We start from the raw sequence: 19,404 nt of genomic DNA, 5'->3' as shown, positions 1-19,404 counted from the left end.
TTTCTCTCTCTCTCTCTCTCTCTCTCTTTCTCTCTCTATGTCTCTGTCTCTGTCTCTCTTTCTCTCTCTTTTTCTCTCCTAGTCACTTTCTTTCTCTTCCCACTCCCTCACTCCACAGTTTTATCAATACTACATTGACTAAGACAGTAAAGGTAAAAGAACTAAAAGTATGCCTCAGCAAAAAGATGTGATTATTAACTGCTTTTTAAAATGTTCCCAAGGAACTCGAGTCTCTGATTACGTAACTTACTCCACATCACAGGAAATAGGAAAATTAGCGCTATCCATGATGTTTTTAGTTCATTAATGGTTGATGTTTTGCTTCTCCCATCCCTGGTTAACATTGACAGACAGGGTCAAAGCCTGCCTCCTAAATATCGAAATTGTGTGGATGGGGGCGTTAAAACACATTTAAAAGAAAAATATATTTTGTCTTGTTTTAAATCAAAGTGGAAAAAAATGACACCTTTAAACAGATCAGTGAATAAGTTCGGTGAGGTTGCGAAATTCAGCACTGGAACATGGAGATCAAATTGATCGTAAAGTGAGAATATCATTTCTGATCTATCTTATGCATTCCGATTAATCTTTAAGTCGTGGATTCGTACCGAGTGCTGAGGTCGGACATTGTTGAGTACGGTCAATTCTGAGCTTGTCACGACGTGATTTAAAACCGTTTAATTCGTTGGCCATTTTTATTCTTTTATTTCAATCTCAAGTAGTTTTCATGTTTCAAATACCTGTATTACCTGTCCTGGGCAACAACGTTATCGCACACCGGACAGGTCCATAAGTGCTCAGTTCCACCCAGCACCAAAGTCCGGTGTGTTTCAAATTATTATTTATTATCTATTATTATTATTATTAAATAATGCTACTGAACGCTGATACGCCGGGCATACTAGTAATTTTTTTTTTCCATTTTCTGCTTTAATTATTACAGTCATTATACTTATAAGCTTTTCAAAGCCAGACGACACATATCTTTAAATACCATTCTTTGGGGTCATTCATCAACTGAAAATTAAATATTAACATTTGAATCGTCTGATTAGCGTTAAGTTTTTGGTGAATCAACTTAGTTCAAAAGAGGCATTGAATTAAAGTCTGAGTCAGACATACAGCTCTTTCAAAGTTACGACAAATACTTTAGATGTTTCTTTTCTTTTTGTTTGTCCATCCTCTCCCCCTCCCTTTCTACACCCTGCCTGTTTCCCATGGGTGTAAATTCTTCTTTCGTTCTCTCTCTCTCTCTCTCTCTCTCTCTCTCTCTCTCTCTCTCTCTCTCTCTCTCTCTCAGTATACGTCGAGGGCACTCCTTTCCACCCTTTCTAATATCTTCAATGCCTGAGAAGGTTTTATTTTTGCTTCTTTTACGGCAGTTCCCACCTTTATCTTTCAAGTTCGATTTCCCACCTGGATTTTCGATCTTATTTTCCCATTAACCGCTGTGCTTACTCTGGCTCGTTTGGGCATAGGCTTTTCCACTTAACTCACACTACCCCCAAGAGCGCGCTGACGACGTGGATAAATATATTATGTTACCCATACAAGTTCGGATAATTACACCAGGCTTTTGTATTGACAACGCTATCTCCCTTTGCCCTTCAGAAATATAAAAATGTATCCTGTTGTGTGGCTATTTAGCTCGATATAGGTCGGTTTTCATCTAATCAATGTTGAGAACAGAAAGGACGTTGCCATGGTAACGGTCATTTGGGGCAGGGGAAAGCAAGACAGAATGACAGAAAAAGAAATAAAAGAAAAGAGATTAAATAGTAAGATCAACCCGTGACGTGCTCCAACTAATAATTGCCCTTTTGTACCAATAATGAACTGAACAACGCCAATATTGATGGAATACTTTGTGACAGTGACAGAGAAGGCAATCAATGATGCAAATAGCAGCTTTAAAGCAACAAGATTGCAACCCCGTCTGATATTGTTGTGCCATATTTTGAAGGCGTGTTTTGAAAAGAAAGGATTTGTCATCAATCACATTCGGCTTGAGCTTGAATAGCTTTTGCCTGCAGCTTTGGAATGTGTTTTTTCTCCTCTACTGCTAAAAGCCCCTGCTTTATCAAACTTCAGAACCAGAAAAATCGATGATCCAAAAACAAAACAAAACAGAGGCAAAATATTATTAGAACTAAAATAATTCAAGCCAAAACAACGACAACGTTTCATCTGTCTATTTTTTTGGGTATAATATTATTTATCATTAAAAAGAACAACAACAACAACAATTCAAAACAATATTCTAGACTCAAATAAGTGATTTGTTTATAATATGAATGTTTGCCATCAACTATGGTATCTCACATGTCTATTCTTTAAAGCTAAATAGGGCCCTCCATTATCTATATATTTCTAATTCTATTATTTATATTATGTCTCTGTGGAGAGTGTTTGACAGGCGACATACTAAGCAATTTACGCTTGCTTGGTTAACAGGCTGCAGGGGTGGGGGTGGGGGACTCTCTTTGCTTTCCTTTCTTCATTTTTTTCAAACCTATTTTACATCCCTACCGATACAATCTGTAAGGCAGCCTGCATCGACTCCACCTGGCTTGTCTACCCGAACTGAGTTGAACATTTCAAAATTATCTTTCCAATTTAAGCATCTGACTTATTCTTATTGTGTTGAAAGAATAATTTCACCCATATGATAACCAGTCATATTATAAAGCTATAGAGAGTTTTAAAAAACACACCATAAAAAAACGACATACAAACTGCCAAATACTCACACACACACACACACACACACACACACACACACACACACACACACACACAAACACAAACACGCACACACGTACGTGGGGCGCACACAATATACACATTTTCTTTGCATTGCTAACAAACTGCTTTCAATCCAATATTGACCATCATTTTCTTTGAATAAAAGGCCATGCTTTTGTTTGCTATTTTCTTTTTGTCTCTTCGTCTCCTCGGCTCTATTTGGGTAAGTGTTGTATAGGAAATATTATGGGTATATTGGATGAGCTGAACCAACACTTTACGACGTATAACTGACTTCTAATGACACGGTTCTGTACCCCAAAGTCAGTTATAGTGATGGGGCTCCCTCCTATCTATATGGCTCTTTGTACATTTCGATGTATATTATGTATTTTTAAAATATACATACATGTAAATACGTTATATATTTGCACATTTTGCAGTATTCTTTTTTTTCTTGCTACATTATGCCTATGATCATAATCGCAGACTTTTGAGAATCAAACACTAAAGGCTATAAAGCTTTTCAAAATGTACATTATGAACATACATCGTTTTATACGCATGTGTGCTTTTTTATAACTTGTTCGCCCTCGTCACTCACCTCTTGTCTGTTGTGTCAAAGGTCCATGGCTTAAAAAAAACTTGAATGTTGTAAAAGAAATGCCAAATAAAGTGTTTGTGAACGTAAATACTGTATTTGTTTTGATAATTAATTATGTTAATGTTTTTCTACTGTTGTGACGGAAAGTGAACGTAACAGTTTTTGTGAAGTTAAAAAAAAGCAGTAAACCATAATTGCAATCTCGTAAGTGATGGTGAAAGATCAAACAAGTTCAACAGTTTATATATCTTGGATATATCATTACTTCCAATGCCAAATGTTCCACGGAAGTAAAACGAGCTATTTCAATAGCTAAAGGCAGCTTCAATGAAACGAGTACATTCCTGAAAAATAGACGTCTGAATGACTACCAAAAATAAGGATTATAAAAGGCCATGCGGGGTCAACCCTTCTTTATGGCTGTAAATGCTGGGCAAGAAGAAGAAGAAGAAGAAGAAGAAGAAGAAGAAGAAGAAGAAGAAGAAGAAGGAGAAGGAGAAGAAGAAGGAGAAGGAGAAGGAGAAGGAGAAGGAGAAGGAGAAGGAGAAGGAGAAGGGGAAGGAGAAGGAGAAGGAGAAGGGGAAGGAGAAGGAGAAGGAGAAGGAGAAGGGGAAGGGGAAGGGGAAGGGGAAGGGGAAGGAGAAGGGGAAGGGGAAGGGGAAGGGGAAGGGGAAGGGGAAGGGGAAGGGGAAGAAGAAGAAGAAGAAGAAGAAGAAGAAGAAGAAGAAGAAGAAGAAGAAGCATACATACATACATACATACATACATACATACATACATACATACATACATACATACATACATACATACATACATACATACATACATACATACATACATACATACATACATACATACATACATACATACATACATACATACATACATACATACATACATACATACATACATACATACATACATACATACATACATACATACATACATACATTGATCGTCTACGATCAGACGTCTCATTGGACTCGACTACTGAAATCTGCACCCTGCTGACGTTTAAAGGGCTGCGCATGGCGCGTGTTCGACCTGAAGTGGTCATTTTAAAGGAAATTTTCAGTTCTGATTCGCTATAGATCCAAACTGACGGAACTCCTCTGCTCATGACACCAAAGATCTTGAGGGCACCTAAGCATTCTTTCCATGCCGTGTTCAGAGCGTACGAAATGTCAGGGATGGTGAGTTTGTGGAGAGGTAATGTTCAATACACATTTTTATTGCTCTCTGTTTCTTACTTAACTTAACCATGATCTCAGCAGGCAAATCATTTTTAAAAAATGATAGCTGCAGACTTCTGCTGACTTGTAAGACTGCTGTTGCTTGCAATATGTCGCGATTGTTGCAACGTTTAGTTGTAGGCCTAATTATGCAAATTGGTGCGTCATGTCACGAAAATGGGGACAACGTTGAAAATGGGTTGTTTTTTAAATGCGCCATACAGAGCAAAACCAATCAATGGACGTATCTAAAATAAGGTCATACCAGCTCCTTTTGGCTTCCAAACAGGGGCGAAGCGTCTATATAATCAAATAATCACTGCTTCCCTTTCTAATTTTGAAACATTGTCGCTGTCAAATTCATCCTTAAACGTAAACCTCATAAATTAAATGTCAAAAGACGTTCGTAATCAACAAATAAAATGAGGCTGGAATAGAGTTGAAGGGAACATGTGCATGGCAGTCAAAGCTGTTTCATTGCCACATATACCCTGTTCACCCCTTTGGGGCCACAGTTAAAATCAATCACCAGCCCTGATTAAGTAAGCTAACTAACACTGGTCGAGTCTACCTCACAAATGTGAGGGGAACTAACTCTTAATAATCTCTTGACTGCTGCTTGTGCTTGTTTTTTTCTCTTGACTTTTTACCGTCCTATAATCAGATCGTGACCTCGATTATGACACCAGCTCCTGGCCGCGAAAGGCTAACAAAAACAGCCAAATGTGAAATTTAAAAAAATAATAATTGTCATGTTCTACCAAAGAGTTAGACTCACTGGTAGATCTATAACATATAGATCTAGTACTGACATCTCTGCTTCTTTGCTTTATGTTTATGTATTCACATCTAAAGTTAAGTTTAATTTTAGTGGGAACTGATATTTAATAAGATACTTTCCCGATTATTTTGGCGGTTGAACATACAATATGAATTCCGGATTTGTTTTCATTCACAACTCAGAGTCGCCGCCTCGAGTAAGATTCTTGTGTGATATCTACAGGCCCTATCTGGTCCCATTTCACTTTGATTACCCTGTCAAACAAGTCAGCCTTCGCCCCTGCTTCCAAATATTATGTTCAAATCTGAAACGCAAAACTTCAGTGTGGAGGAAGTTCTTTACAACCCTGAACATACATACATACGATTTTGCCTCATTAATTAACCTCACCACAGTGTTACAAAGGATGTTGGCTTTGGACAGTTTGGCACATTCTAAAACAAAAGATTACCCCTGGCTTTTCTGAGGTTACAGATAATGATACGTCCATAATACAGCCATCTTTTATCAATAAAAATACGTATTAAACATCACGTCAACGGATTGATGCTATTCTTCGCCGGGTTGACTGAAAGCAATGACATGCGAGTGATAATTAACGATGACATAACGTAGTTTAAAGCCTTCGCCACACAACTGCCAGTACGCAAGTGTCAAGTCACGTCAATCAGTTTTAACATATATGATTAACAGTTATATTGTCAAGCCTGATGCTGCAACACTTAGCTGTTCATTTGTTTGCTTATTTCTATTATACTTATTTGGTTTGAACTATAACTCTGGTACCCTATTTCCCGTAACAAAACAAGTTCAAATTATGTGATAATATAATTTAAAAAATATACATGTATTCAGGAACCGGTCTTGTGTTTGGGTTACATTTAAAAAAAGGTACTACTTGAACAACTCGAGATGGTGGATGTGGAATCAGATTTTATATTTATGTCTGTGTGTGTGTGTGTGTGTGTGTGTGTGTGTGTGTGTTTGTGTGTGTGTGTGTGTGTGTGTGTGCGTGCGCGTGTGTGTGGGAGGGGGGGAGTGTTATCAAGTTTCACTGTTTTTCTGCTGAAAAGTTGTATCCTTCTCATCCCGGGCTGACCCTGACAAGCAGAGTAGATTCAGCTTCTTATACATGATCTAATTAGTATCAATGGGGGAGTAGAGTTTATATGATTTCAATTGCAATTACTTATGGAAGAAATACTAAGTCGCCACATATTTTCAAAATAATAAATCCTACGTAAATTTACAACAACAACAATAAAAACTACTTTTCAAAATGGAGGTAACTGGCGGCATTTCTGCTTGGTAGTCTTATTGTAACTAGAATCGAGAGACTCGACTGTCTGCTGTCGCCACAAAGATCATGATCCCGGTCGTGACCTCGCGTATTAATATTTATATTACGTAAATCTTGAAAACACGAAAGGACTGCGCATGCGCATATTTTGGGTTCTCTAACATTGTCTCCTTTCACCTCCTTTCCTGCTCTCTGGCATTGTTCTGTCGTCTGCTTTCCCCTCCACTTTCTGCTCCCACCACATCACCTCTTTTGCCCCCTCTCTGGGCTCCTGACTCTTTCTGCAGCCTTTCTACTGCTACTCCCTGGCCCCTTCTTACTGCTATTTTTCAGCCACACCCCAGATCTAACGGTAGGAAAGATCAACTCCTTGCCTTCTCAGGCAATAGTGAAAAACCTCGAGGTCTCGTGTACAAGCTGCGTACGTTAAAGATCTATTGGTGGTCCAAAATCGATAAGAGTAGGCTTCGGCCGCCACCTAGGCAAAATTCAAAATTTCCTACCTACGGAAAATGGTTGTTTTGTTTGTTTAAGGAGAGGTTTTTACGGTGCTCGCACAGCATAAGGTCATACGAGCGCCAAGGGGTGGATGTCAACAGAGAAGTCCTTATAGGGAATCAGACTTACTCTGCTCACCTCTCTAGCTTCAACAGCACAAAGTCTGCTTCGACTATCAAGGCACCCCGGAAATAGCGGGTCACAAGAGTGTGACAAAGATACAAAAGAAGTAGAGGAGAAATGACAATAGTAAGGATTGGGAAAGGAAAAGCAGCAGTTCCCTGTTGCAGGTCAGGCACAGTTATGAGCGTGACATTTATGAATCAGCCCATTTACAATTACAATTCTACTGTGCATAAGCTCTCGAGATGTTAATGACCCCCCCCCCCCCTTTTGGGAATGGCCTAAAGACACTTCAGTCAGTAGCACCGCCCCGGGGGTATGAAAATGTTTAATGTGTCCCGCGCGCTCATATGACCTTTTGCAGTTGCAAGCACCGTAAACCCCCCCCCCCCCCCTAAAAAAAAAGTCTGGGGATAAGGCTAATTAATCATGAGGTTGCTGATTCAGGAGTTCGACAACAACCTAAGATAGTTCTCTTTCTCGATTTTAACGCATTGGTGGTCTAGGTGTTGACGGTATCAGACTCGCGATTAAACAGAAGTGGGTTCCAACCCCGACAGTGAACCGACGTTGTGTCCCTTGAAAAGGCACATTAGGCCTACACGAATTTTATTCGCTTCTCAAAGGTGTGAATAGGCATCTTGCTACCACCAACGAAAGATATTGTACATTTGTTGATGTATGAAGGCTTAGTCGTCTTCTTGCACTATTTACTTCCCGGGAAATTGAAAATGTTTCTGAGTGTTCTAGGGTCTGCTTGGGTAATGGTAGCTGGAGCGTGTATTAAATATTGAGGATGCATAATACAGTATAGCATTGGTATGTACGTGTTGTCATCATTATATTTAAAGCACTATTAAGTTGATTATAATTTTTTGAATGATAAAGTTAATTAATTGTTATTATTTCAGTTCACTTTGCCTTCATTATGGAAGAACGGTAATTTAGAAAATAATTTTTATTCCTATGAGACATAATGCTTTAACAGAGAATATTTAATATATAAAAGCCCAAAACTTGTTATGGAAACTAATTTGGTGTTAGTTTGTATTTACTTATTTTGGTTTGTAGTATTGAAAAGATACACACTGCGCAGTTGAGGGCAAAGCATTTAAGACATAATTGTTTATGTTCACATTGATTGGCTGGCTCCGGTGGGTATTGCTTCTGTTTCTATTGCTTACTGTCTTGCTATTCTCCTTTTTATGTTTGTTACTCTCTTGTAACTCTAATATTATATAACCTTATATGACCTAAAGTTTTGCAAGTGCTGCAAAACCTCTATCAAACCAAACCAAACCAATGATCATATTAGTGATGATGTTACTGTCTCCTTGTTGTAACTCTACTGTATGTTTATCGTATGTTTTATTTCAACACGTTATAATATACAATATTTTTTTTTGGGGGGGGGGGAGTGCGAAAGGGTCCAGAGTAGAGTTTTACGACAAATCTGGCAGAAGAGAGAGAGAGAGAGAGAGAGAGAGAGAGAGAGAGAGAGAGAGAGACGGAGACAGAGAGAGAGAGAGAGAGAGAGAGAGAGAGATAGAAAGTGAGAAAGATAAATCGTAATAAAGAGTTTAATAATAACAAATTACGAGTTGTTTTTCAGTCACAAATAGACAGATGTTACGACTCATAGACCACCTGTCTTTTCTGAGGGGAGAGATTGGTATACAACAATAATCATCACATAGTGATCGAAACAAAAATCTGTACAAATTGTTTTGTAAATTTCTTTCTCCAAACTGAAGTTTTGCGTTTTAGATTTGAACATAACATTTGGAAGCCAAACGGAGTGTGTCTGATATTCATTTTAGATGTGTCCATTGAATGGTTTTGCTCAATATGGCACATTAAAAAAACAACCCATTTTCAACTTTGTCGCCATTTTCATAGCATGACGCACTAGATGGCATAAGGCCTACCACCCAAAGTTGCAACAATCGCGCCATATTGCAAGCAACAGTAGTCTAACAAGTCAATAGGGGTCTGCAGATATTATATTACCCAAATGTTCTTTGCCTGCTGAGATCATAGTTACATTTAGTAAAGAGCAGAGAGCTTTTTGTATAGAAAAATTACCTCTCCACAAACTCACCATCCTTGACATTTCGTAAGTTCTGCGCACGCCATGGAGAGAATGCTTAGATGCACTCAAACCTTTGGCGTTATGAGTAGAGAAGTTCCGTCAGTTTGGATCTATAGCAAATCAAAACCAAACAATTCCTTTAAAATGACCACTTCAGGTCGAACACACACCATGAGCAGCCCTTTAAACGTCACCAGGGTGCAGATTTCAATAGTCTAGTCCCATGAGACGTCTGTCCGTGGACGATCTGCAGTTAGGACTTTCCTACACCTCAACAGTCTGCATTTTCAAGGCAAATCTTAAACTTCGACTGTACCATTTTCGTCTTCACTAGACCTAGATGGCATGGATCAGAGCATGGCAATGTATTCATGATTCCTCGATTGTCTTGAAAAGCGGGATCATTTCCTTGATGACATAATTTGGCTTAGAGCAAAACCCATTTTCACCCTGCGGGATATGTTAACTAAACAAATGTTGTCTATTGGGCACCACGCTCCCTATTTTCTCTAGAAGCCACTTCATACTTTATAATATGTACAGTGTATGTTGCTATAAACACTCATGGTTTAGCAGGTCCTTGTGTTTGGGCGATATTGAACATTTCGAACGGCGTGTTAAAAACGTCCGAAAGAGGGCATGTAGAGCACTGCTTCTAGAAATTGAAATTTCAGAACGAAATCGTTAAATTCTTTAAACTCTGTAAAAGAAATTAAATATTGTTTAAAAGTCACAGTGATGGAAAAATAGATCTAAAAAAGAAAATAAAGATTACATGGTTTCTTTAATTTTAAATCAGCGAACTTTGCGTTTTTAGGGGCTTTTTTCTTTAAGTCATTTCCGTTTTCAATACTAGTTTCTTCTTTGGGGATTTTATGTCAAACAAATTCCTGTTCCCAATTACAGCATTGTGCAACAATTTTTGTGCGAGATATTCAGAAAAAATGTTGTACAGTTTTTTTTTTGGATCACCATGTACTTTATTTCTATACAGAATGAACAAAACTTTTCTATGACCGGGTTGACATGAATGTACTTTTACAAATGTAAGTTTTTTTGTTTTAAGGAAACTAGAAATTAACATTTTTAGTGCCTTTCATCAAGGTTTTGCTATAAATCCACACAGTAAACGTCGCTGAGACAAAAAAACAACCAAAAAAAACAACAAAAAACAAACAAACCAAAATTCGAGAACTATCGTCAAATGGGCGGAAAAATTATGTTTTCTTAACATTTATTATTTTGACGATAGCCTGATTTCCCTACAATGCCTCACATTTTTTAAGGAACATCATGGTAGAATGACAACGTTAAAGAGGCCATCAAAGAAAAGATAAAACTTTTTCAGAAATGGATAAAATCCAAGGACGAAAACGACTACACGCAATACAGATTAGCAAGAACGAACTGCAAAAGAGTTGTTAGAGCATCCAAAAATGAATCTTGGACCAAATATGGAGAACACCTAAGCGAACTGTGCCATAAATCACAACGTGACTTCTACAAAAGTGCAAAATCAATGAGGCTCAGAGAAGAACCGTACGACCCAACAGCTATAATTAATGACAAAACAGGAAACCCCATTTTCGACAGCTCCAAAATTAAATCTAGATGGAGAGAATATTTCTCAGAACTCTTGAACACCACCCAAAAGCAAACAAACAGAGAATTCCTACCAAGTCACACAGAGGAAGAAGAACCAACCATCCTAGCATCAGAGGTTAAAACCAGCCCAAAAAACAGAAGCACAGGAATGGATGAGCTCACCACGGAGACCATCCTAGCATGTGGTGAAACTGGAATAACTTGGTTCACAAAAATCTTCCAGAAAGCTTGGACAGAAAGAAAAGTTCCCGGCGACTGGCAAAAAACGGTCATAGTACCAATCTGGAAGAAGAAAGGCAGTAAGAGAGACTGGAATGTACAGAGGCATTTCATGTGGGCAAGATGTTCGCCAAGATATTGGTATGGCAAACAAGACACAACGTTGAACCATTTCTAAGTGAGGCCCAAGTGGGATTTAGAAAGGGAAGAGGCCCTACGACAAATGTGCGAAAGGGTAATAGAACACAACAGAGATCTAAATATAGTATTAATTGACCAGGAGAAAGTGTTCGACAGAGTGAACAGAAACACGCTGTGGAAAGAATTCGAAAACTACTCTGTAAGAGGTCAACTTCTAGATAACATCCGTGCCATTTACGAGAACAGCATAAGTATAGTAAGAATGTCAGTGGGACTCACAGATTGGTTCTAGATAACCTCCGAAGTAAGACAAGGTTGTGTCCTATCACTACTACTATTTATCATATATATGGATAAAATTACAAAAGAGGCCAACACAGAACAAGACGCCCTAAATCTAAATGAATTACTCTTCGCTCATGACCAAAGCCTGGCACACAAAGATGAACGAAGTCTCCAACATCACACCACCAGATTAAACGAAGAATGTAACAACTACGACATGAAGATCAATATCAACCAAACCGAGACAATGAAAGTAAGCAGAAAGCCAGAACCACTCAGGATACACATCAACAACAACGGTCTCAGACAGGTCCAAGAATTTAAGTACCTCGGAAGTATATTCACGGAGAATGGGCGACTGAACAGAGAAATTGAAACACGAGTACGAAAGGCCAATAATGTTAGTTACCAGCTTACTCCACTACAGAAACATCCTAACATCCCCATGACAACAAAACTCAAAATGATCAACACCATATTCATCCCATCACTCACCTATCAATCCAACATGGACCACGAACAAGACATTAGAGCACAGAATTACAACATATGAAATGCGATGCCTTTGAAAAGCAATAAACAAGACCAGGCGAGACCAAATTAGAAACTCTTTAATTTGAGAAATGGTAGGCACAAATGATGTCATGCATCACATCCAACACCAAAGAATCAAATGATGTTCGGACATCTCCTACGATTACCAACACACCATCCAGCACAATGTGTCTAGATCTACATAAAAAAATTCGATGGCAACAAGGCTAGAGGGCGAACGAGAAAGACCTGGATAGATGGAGTCAGGGAAACATTAACCACCCACGGCATCCCTCTGACCCAAGCTCTTCGGCTGGCGACAGAGAGACGTCTCTTTCTTTCCGCGACACCCCAAAGGGTATACGCGGCGGATAAAAGTAGAGTAAAGTAAGCCTCACAATACATTTGAGTTTTCACTCTATCCATTTACGAGTGAAATTAAGCGTCAAATATTACAAAATCAGTTATGCAGCCCGAAGATGTGGGTGGTTGAAGGATGCTCTGTTGTGGTTTGCTCTTTCTTACCTATCTGACATCTAGCGTTCTTCCCCTTTGTTTGTTTGTTCTTTATGTTTTAGAACACTGACATTTAACCTTCGGCACTTACGAGACCTAAGTGTGTTGTATATATATCGTAAAGCTCTTACTTACTAAAAAAGTACTGTAATTTCTGAGTCTCTCAGTACCTGTATCACCAATATGGCAGCAGATGTTCTCTGCAAAAACAGCGCGGTTCTTCCTACTGCGGCGTCTGAAACTCAAGCAGAATAAAATGCTCTTCTCTCTGCATAAATTCCTATAGACACGTATAGTATTTGCGATGTGTTTCTTTATTAAAACAAATACGAATCAGCTCACACTAGGAACTGTTTACAGACGTGATGCCAGACGACAGGGAAACTGTGAAATAATTATTGCTTCAGAGGATTTGAGTCATTAGTTCCACGATGTTTTCTCCGTTGATAAATACATGTCTCAAATATACAATACATACTTTTCAAGATCATAATAATTAATCTGGACCTGAGGGTAAAAAATATTATATATTTTAGATCTTGGTCTGTCTGGTAGAACCTCGCCTGCTTTTCATTTGTGAGGTTTCTTTTGGAAACTTCCGCGTAGCGTGTTGTGTCGCCGTAATTTTAAAAATAAATGTATTCCTCGTTTTTAGGTCTTGGGTCTATGACCTCTTTCGTCTCGACAAGCATCGTTAGAGCCGCATGCATGGTACAACTTTGCCAGGGCCGAAGACACAAAATAAGTAGATTCCCCAAGTAATACTCCCCCATCGTAAGATCTTGACTTCGTTGGTGTGCTCAAAAGGTGAGACATCATCAATACATTTGGAATTGCGGTCGATGTAAGGGTGTGTCTTATGTTTTATAGATGGAATAGGGATGTTTCCTATGAGAGGAAACTTTAAAATTTTGAATTTAGCCGAGATGGCGGCCTACTGTTTACTGTTCAGCCGTCAAAGGATGTTTAACGAGCGCAATGTGTACACGGGACTTCCAATATTTTTCGTCTTTATCCGAGAAGACTTGGTGCTTGGTGTTATCCATCTTTAGATCAGGAGTGTGGAGGGAGAAGGAGATTGGGTAGGCGAGTGAGTGAGTGAGCAAGAGAAATTTTTGAAACTGAGAAAGAGAGAAAATCAAAGTCTTGGACATGGAAAGAAAGATATTAAACGAAGAAGGGGAAGCGAGAAGGAAGAGGGAGCAGACGCAGTAGAATAAGAGAAGGAGAAAATTGGGTAAGTCTGCTTTTACTGGGTTAGAACCTGGTACCCTTGGCATTAGAAGTGAACTCCGCACTCCCAGGCCACCTTCATTATCACCATTTCCCGTTCTCTTATCATTCCTTTGACTGGGTGCTCTTCTGAAAAGCTACATAACCATGATCTTTCCCTGTCACCCAATTGTTTGGGTTCTCCTCGTATGTTGCTCTAGATTTAAAAGTGCCCGGTTTGCCCTCTAGGTCATATTATTTATCCCTTTTATGTCTTATATTGTTACCAATACTACCATGACTAGCATTCTAAGGTATCGGCTGTTTGCACAGAGTACCTCGACTGCCATCTTACTTAAAGTCCTGCTCCTTATCATGTCTCATTAGCTTCGTGTACAAAGAGCCGAAAGGTTCTATTACTATTCAGAACTCTTGAGACATGATACTGTTGACAGCGACTTCTGCCACCAAGGTAAGAGCAACTATAATAGATCTACGGATAATTCATTTCATGCGGGGACTTTGGCGTTCAGTGAGGGATACAAAAGCATTTTCTTACGAGGTAGTATGAGGCTACAGTCGGAATAAACATCAAAGTGTATAATTTTCTGTTTCGAACATACACGCGTATAATATAACTTTTAAAGGTATGTGATAAATTCCTGCTTGGCATGTGATGGGATATGTGCATGAATGTCTTGCTTTACTTTTCTCTTCATATTGAATTTTGATGAGAGTAATATACAAATTAATTTCTATGTATACCTGCTTGTGTTTTTACGGCTCCTGTTCAGCCAAGAAAAATTTTCCTCTGGGACAATAAAGTGCAATCTTATCTATCTTGTAATTCTCTCATGCGATAACTTTTGAAGACTCGCTGTTGGAGGAAATTATTAAAAGAAGAGTAACTTATTTATTCTAACAGACTTTTCAGCACTTTTTTTTCTTCATAAAGAAAAGCAGGTTGCAACATGGGTACTAGAAAATGTGCAAATTCGTATTTTTGATTTGTGCATTATGGTTCAAAAATTGTGCCGGAACATCGTCTTTGTCCTGCTGCTGATTGGATGCATGGGTCCACTTCGTACAGAAAGAGTAACACACCTCACAGTGATAATGGGGAAGCAACTCCTTTCAACACTGTGCCGTATTTATATTGAAATAGATCAAAGAAGAACAGAGTAAAACAACGACTTTTGAAATATCAACATGGATTTAATGTACTCCGACAACCAAGACTGCTTCAAATTACATCATGTTTGTATATCAATTTTCAGTTAAAACAGACTGAACGAAAATGGAATTCATATAATAATACGTCAGAAATAAATGAAAAAAAAAAGTATAATATCAGACAAGGCAAGTCTTAGTGAATACACTACTGGCACCTACATTTAAGCAAGCACAATTAAAAAAAATTAGAATCCTTGAACTTTTCGCGACTGAACGTATTGTCTGATGCCGTCCACCTTTGCGACCTTGGCCCTGAGTGCCTTGACCTCTGGGAATTGGTCAATCAGTTCCCTGTTGGTCTGTTGTATGGACTCGGTGCCCTCGAAGATGACAATGTCAGCCAGGGACAGCTGAGGAACGCAGGGGAATCAGATGTTATTTTGATTAGTGTAAGGGTAGGGATGGAAACCAAAAACAGGAAAATGATCAAGAGGAAGACCAGAACGAGGATGTCAAGACGACATCAGAGAGCAAACGGGTACACCCTGGCCATGGAAAAGAGTTGATAAAACAGAGTGAAAGTCTTTTGAGAGCTTCGTCTGCATGTAGTGGATAAACAACGTCAAGAAACTTAAGAAACAAGAAACAAGGGTAGGAAATAATATAATACAAATAAGTGTTGGAAAGAGCTGGGGCTGAAAATATCAACACGATCAAGAAAAAAAAAGAAACAAAACGAGAGGATATGGATTATTATGACATGCTTTGGGAACGACAGCAACACGATTGCCATATCTGACCTGGTATTAGAGACCAACTGGAAAAAAGAAAAGAGGTAGGCTAAGAGGGAGCAACAGAAGCACATTCAGGGATAAATGCAAGCACCCAGTAAGATGTACCGAAATTGCAAGAGGTGGCCAGGGACAGATAAACATGGCGTTGATTGCTCTCGGACCTAGGTACCTGACGATATAGGGAGCGAGTAAGTAAGTAAGTTAAGTAAGTAAGTAAGTAAGTAAGTAAGTAAGTAAGTAAGTAAGTAAGTAAGTAAGTAAGTAAGTAAGTAAGTAAGTAAGTAAGTAAGTAAGTAAGTAAGTAAGTAAAGTAAGTAAGTAAGTAAGTAAGTAAGTAAGTAAGTACGTGAGTGAGTGAGTGAGTGAGTGAGTGAGTGAGTGAGTGAGTGAGTGAGTGAGTGAGTGAGTGAGTGAGTGAGTGAGTGAGTGAGTGAGTGAGTGAGTGAGTGAGTGAGTGAGTGAGTGAGTGAGTGAGTGAGTGAGTGAGTGGGTGAGTGAGTGGGTGGGTGAATGAGGAAGGAAGGTAGGAATGAAGGAAGAAAAGGAGGGATGGAGGAAGGGAGGGAGGGAAGGAATGAGGGGTGAGTGAGTGAGTGAGTGAGTGAGTGAGTGAGTGAGTGAGTGAGTGAGTGAGTGAGTGAGTGAGTGAGTGGGTGAATGAGGGAAAAAGAGTCATTGAAAATAATTGCTAGACTACTACACAATCTTAATGCAACCTATGAGCTAGAAAACATCACCCCCCCAAAAAAACAACAACAAACAAACAAACAAAACAAAACAAAAATCAAAAAGAAAAAAAAATCTATATAAACTCACCTTGCTCCCGACAGACCAGCCATTTCCATTGGCCTTAAGTATGTCATTGAAGTACTTTAGATAGCGAGGGTAAACGTTTGTTGCCAGCTCATTGCCGATCTCAGCCTGTATATGAACACATTTTCAAAAAAAAAAAAGACAAGAAAATGGGTTTGAAAGGGGGAAGCAGATAAATATAATTTCGGTTAGAGAAAGATAAACAAAACTATAAAAAAGTAATAATACATAAACTACCATTCACAGAAATACCCTTGTCATGACTTTGGCCAAAGGCAACGCATGGCGTGAAAAAAAACAAAAAACAAATTGGGATTTACACTGGTAAAAAAATCTGCCTTCCTGGTGCTGTGTATTTTTAGAGACCTTTACCACAAATCGCAGCTTTGAATTTGTTTGGAATTCACTTTCATAACAGCGATGTTTTGGCTGCATCGTACACAAGCAACGCCATCTCTGGCGGTATCGCTCAGACTTTGGCGTTTGTTGTATGGGGGAGGTAACTGGATAACATGGTATGGTTGCTGCAGGACACAAGTTGTCCCCCTTCTATAGCAGTTTTCTCTCAAACAATTCCTTTCTTTTTCAGTTTCAAGACACGAAAGCAAGCTCCAAATTAAAAGCCTAGGATTCTATAGGCAGTTGGAAGGGAAACATCATTCATAAGGATTTGTCCATACTGTAAAAAAAAAAAGAATAAATATTCACATATAACATATACATGACAGCCAACTTATTTACATAGTATAGCTTATTTTCCCAGCCTTATATTTGGAAAGTCATCAGGTTTCAGCCGAGGACACTTAAATGAGCGACAAGAGGTGAGTTAACACTTTCTAACCCACTCCACAACTCAAATCGGGCAAAAGCTGGCATATATTGTTTTCCCCTTGCGCTCTTCAGATAATTACTTCCTCCCTTTTTTGTTTTTGTTATTTAGTAAATGTATTACGGCGCTCCGAACTGCATAAGATCAGATGAGCGCGTGAGACACATTAAACATTAATTTGATTATTTCCACAGATAGGAAATTTTGAATTTTGCCCCGTTGGCGGGCGAAGCCTACTTTTATCGATTTTGGACTGCCAAGGGATCTCCCCTAAGCACAACTTGCACACGGGACCTCGGAGTTTTTTCCCTTTATCCCAGAAGTCTAGTTTCCTCACTTTATCAAAATTAGGCAATAACAAAACTCAAGTTTTTTTTTATAGGCAGTGTCAAAAAGCTAATATGACCGGTGATCATAGCACTTTTGCAATTGTTTATTCCTGAAAACAAATTCAAAACCACACTTATCATTTTAATACTTTTTGATAATCCTTTCACTTACAAAGTATTGACTGTTTAGCCTATTTATTACTCTGAGAAATCCTGTAATGAAGTCTCTGTTACATCATGCTTTATCTATTTTCTACCACATATTATCACTTCTTACCTTTTTGGCTGCGTCCTGTTCGCCAAATCCCTTTCCCTCAACCCCAAGCAGATCTTCTCTTAATTGCTGAATCATATCGATCTTCAAACCTTCTAGATTGCTGGAGCCATACAGGCCTGAAAACAAACAGTAGTAAAAAACAACAAATTAAAACATTGAGACAGCAGTGAAAGGAAGCAATTTCTCGCCTGAAGGCGAGTAAAAAAGTAATTCAAGTTGTTCGTTACTTTGCACAATTTTGCATCAAATTTAATGAAATTTAGCATACAAGTACTTGCGTGCATACTTTTGAACTCAAACTGATAAAATTTAAGTTTCTTTAATTTTGGCTCAAATGACGTTACTTCAAAATGGCTACCCTTTTGGGGGTATGTCAGAGGTAAAGATCAGTAATTAAATTTCTTGTTTTAGAAGGAAAATCCACTGATAACATCCAAAAGAGACTTCAGAATGTTTACAAGGACAAAGCTCTAGATTTTGTCTCTGTACATAGGTGAGTCAGACGTTTGGGCAATGGACCGGAAGAAGAGGAAGAGGTGTCCATAATAATGCTTGTCAAACAAGCATCGTCCCCAGGAGTCAGTTGGAAAAATTATGGCAATTGTGTTTTGGGACGTTCATAGTTTGCTTCTCACCGATTTTTAAAAACCTTTTTAATCACGAGGAGCAACTGTCAATTCTGAACCCTACATTGAAACATTGAAACGACTGAAAGCGAGAATTCGACGAGCCAGACCAAATTTGAACATGGAAAGAGTGTCTTTTCACCATGACAATGCCCGCCTGCATTCGAGTACCAGAACAAGGGAGACAATCACCCCGTTTATGAAGAAAACACTGCCACACCCAACTTATTCTCCTGATTTGGTTCCTTCAGACTTCCACCTTTTCGGTCCTATTGAATATGTTGCTCTTTTAACTCCACTATACTTGGTGGACAGACTGAAAATCGTTTATCCCCCTTCTGAGATTTTATTTCAAAACTTAACACATTCAGTTTCGTACATGTTGAGAAGAGCCACAACCCCCCCCCCCCCACACACACACAAAAAACCCACAAATAAAAAACAAACCACGTAAAAAAACTCACGTTGCAGAATCGTCCCATGAGCGGGGAGGAAGTGGCGGGTCCCTGGCGGATCTCCAGGTAACTCTGCACGCAGTTCGTCGTGGACGGCTGTGGGGCAAAGTCGATGCGCAGCATCATGAGACTGCGCGGGGGCGGGCTGATGAGCCAGGAGCAGGAGGTGGGTGTGTCCGAGGTGAAGTTGCCGGGGTACAGCGGGCTGGTGATGGAGCCCG

The 19,404-nt window shown here is 39.0% G+C and overlaps 1 protein-coding gene across 1 annotated transcript in view; it reads right to left on the bottom strand.

Moving 5' to 3' along the window:
• Positions 1 to 15,081: 15,081 nt before the first annotated feature.
• LOC101852914 (S-crystallin SL11) overlaps positions 15,082 to 19,404 on the bottom strand; it is a gene marked incomplete in the record, with an annotated part of 9,381 nt that continues 5,058 nt past the window's right edge. The window contains 3 exon segments of the mRNA XM_005094998.3: positions 15,082 to 15,470; positions 16,671 to 16,775; positions 18,103 to 18,218. Of these exon segments, the coding sequence (XP_005095055.2) occupies positions 15,306 to 15,470; positions 16,671 to 16,775; positions 18,103 to 18,218 (386 nt within the window).

This window comes from Aplysia californica, unplaced genomic scaffold (assembly GCF_000002075.1).
Source record: "Aplysia californica isolate F4 #8 unplaced genomic scaffold, AplCal3.0 scaffold00093, whole genome shotgun sequence".
Taxonomy (NCBI): Eukaryota; Metazoa; Mollusca; class Gastropoda; order Aplysiida; family Aplysiidae; genus Aplysia; species Aplysia californica.
This window is presented reverse-complemented; position numbering and strand designations above follow the sequence as displayed.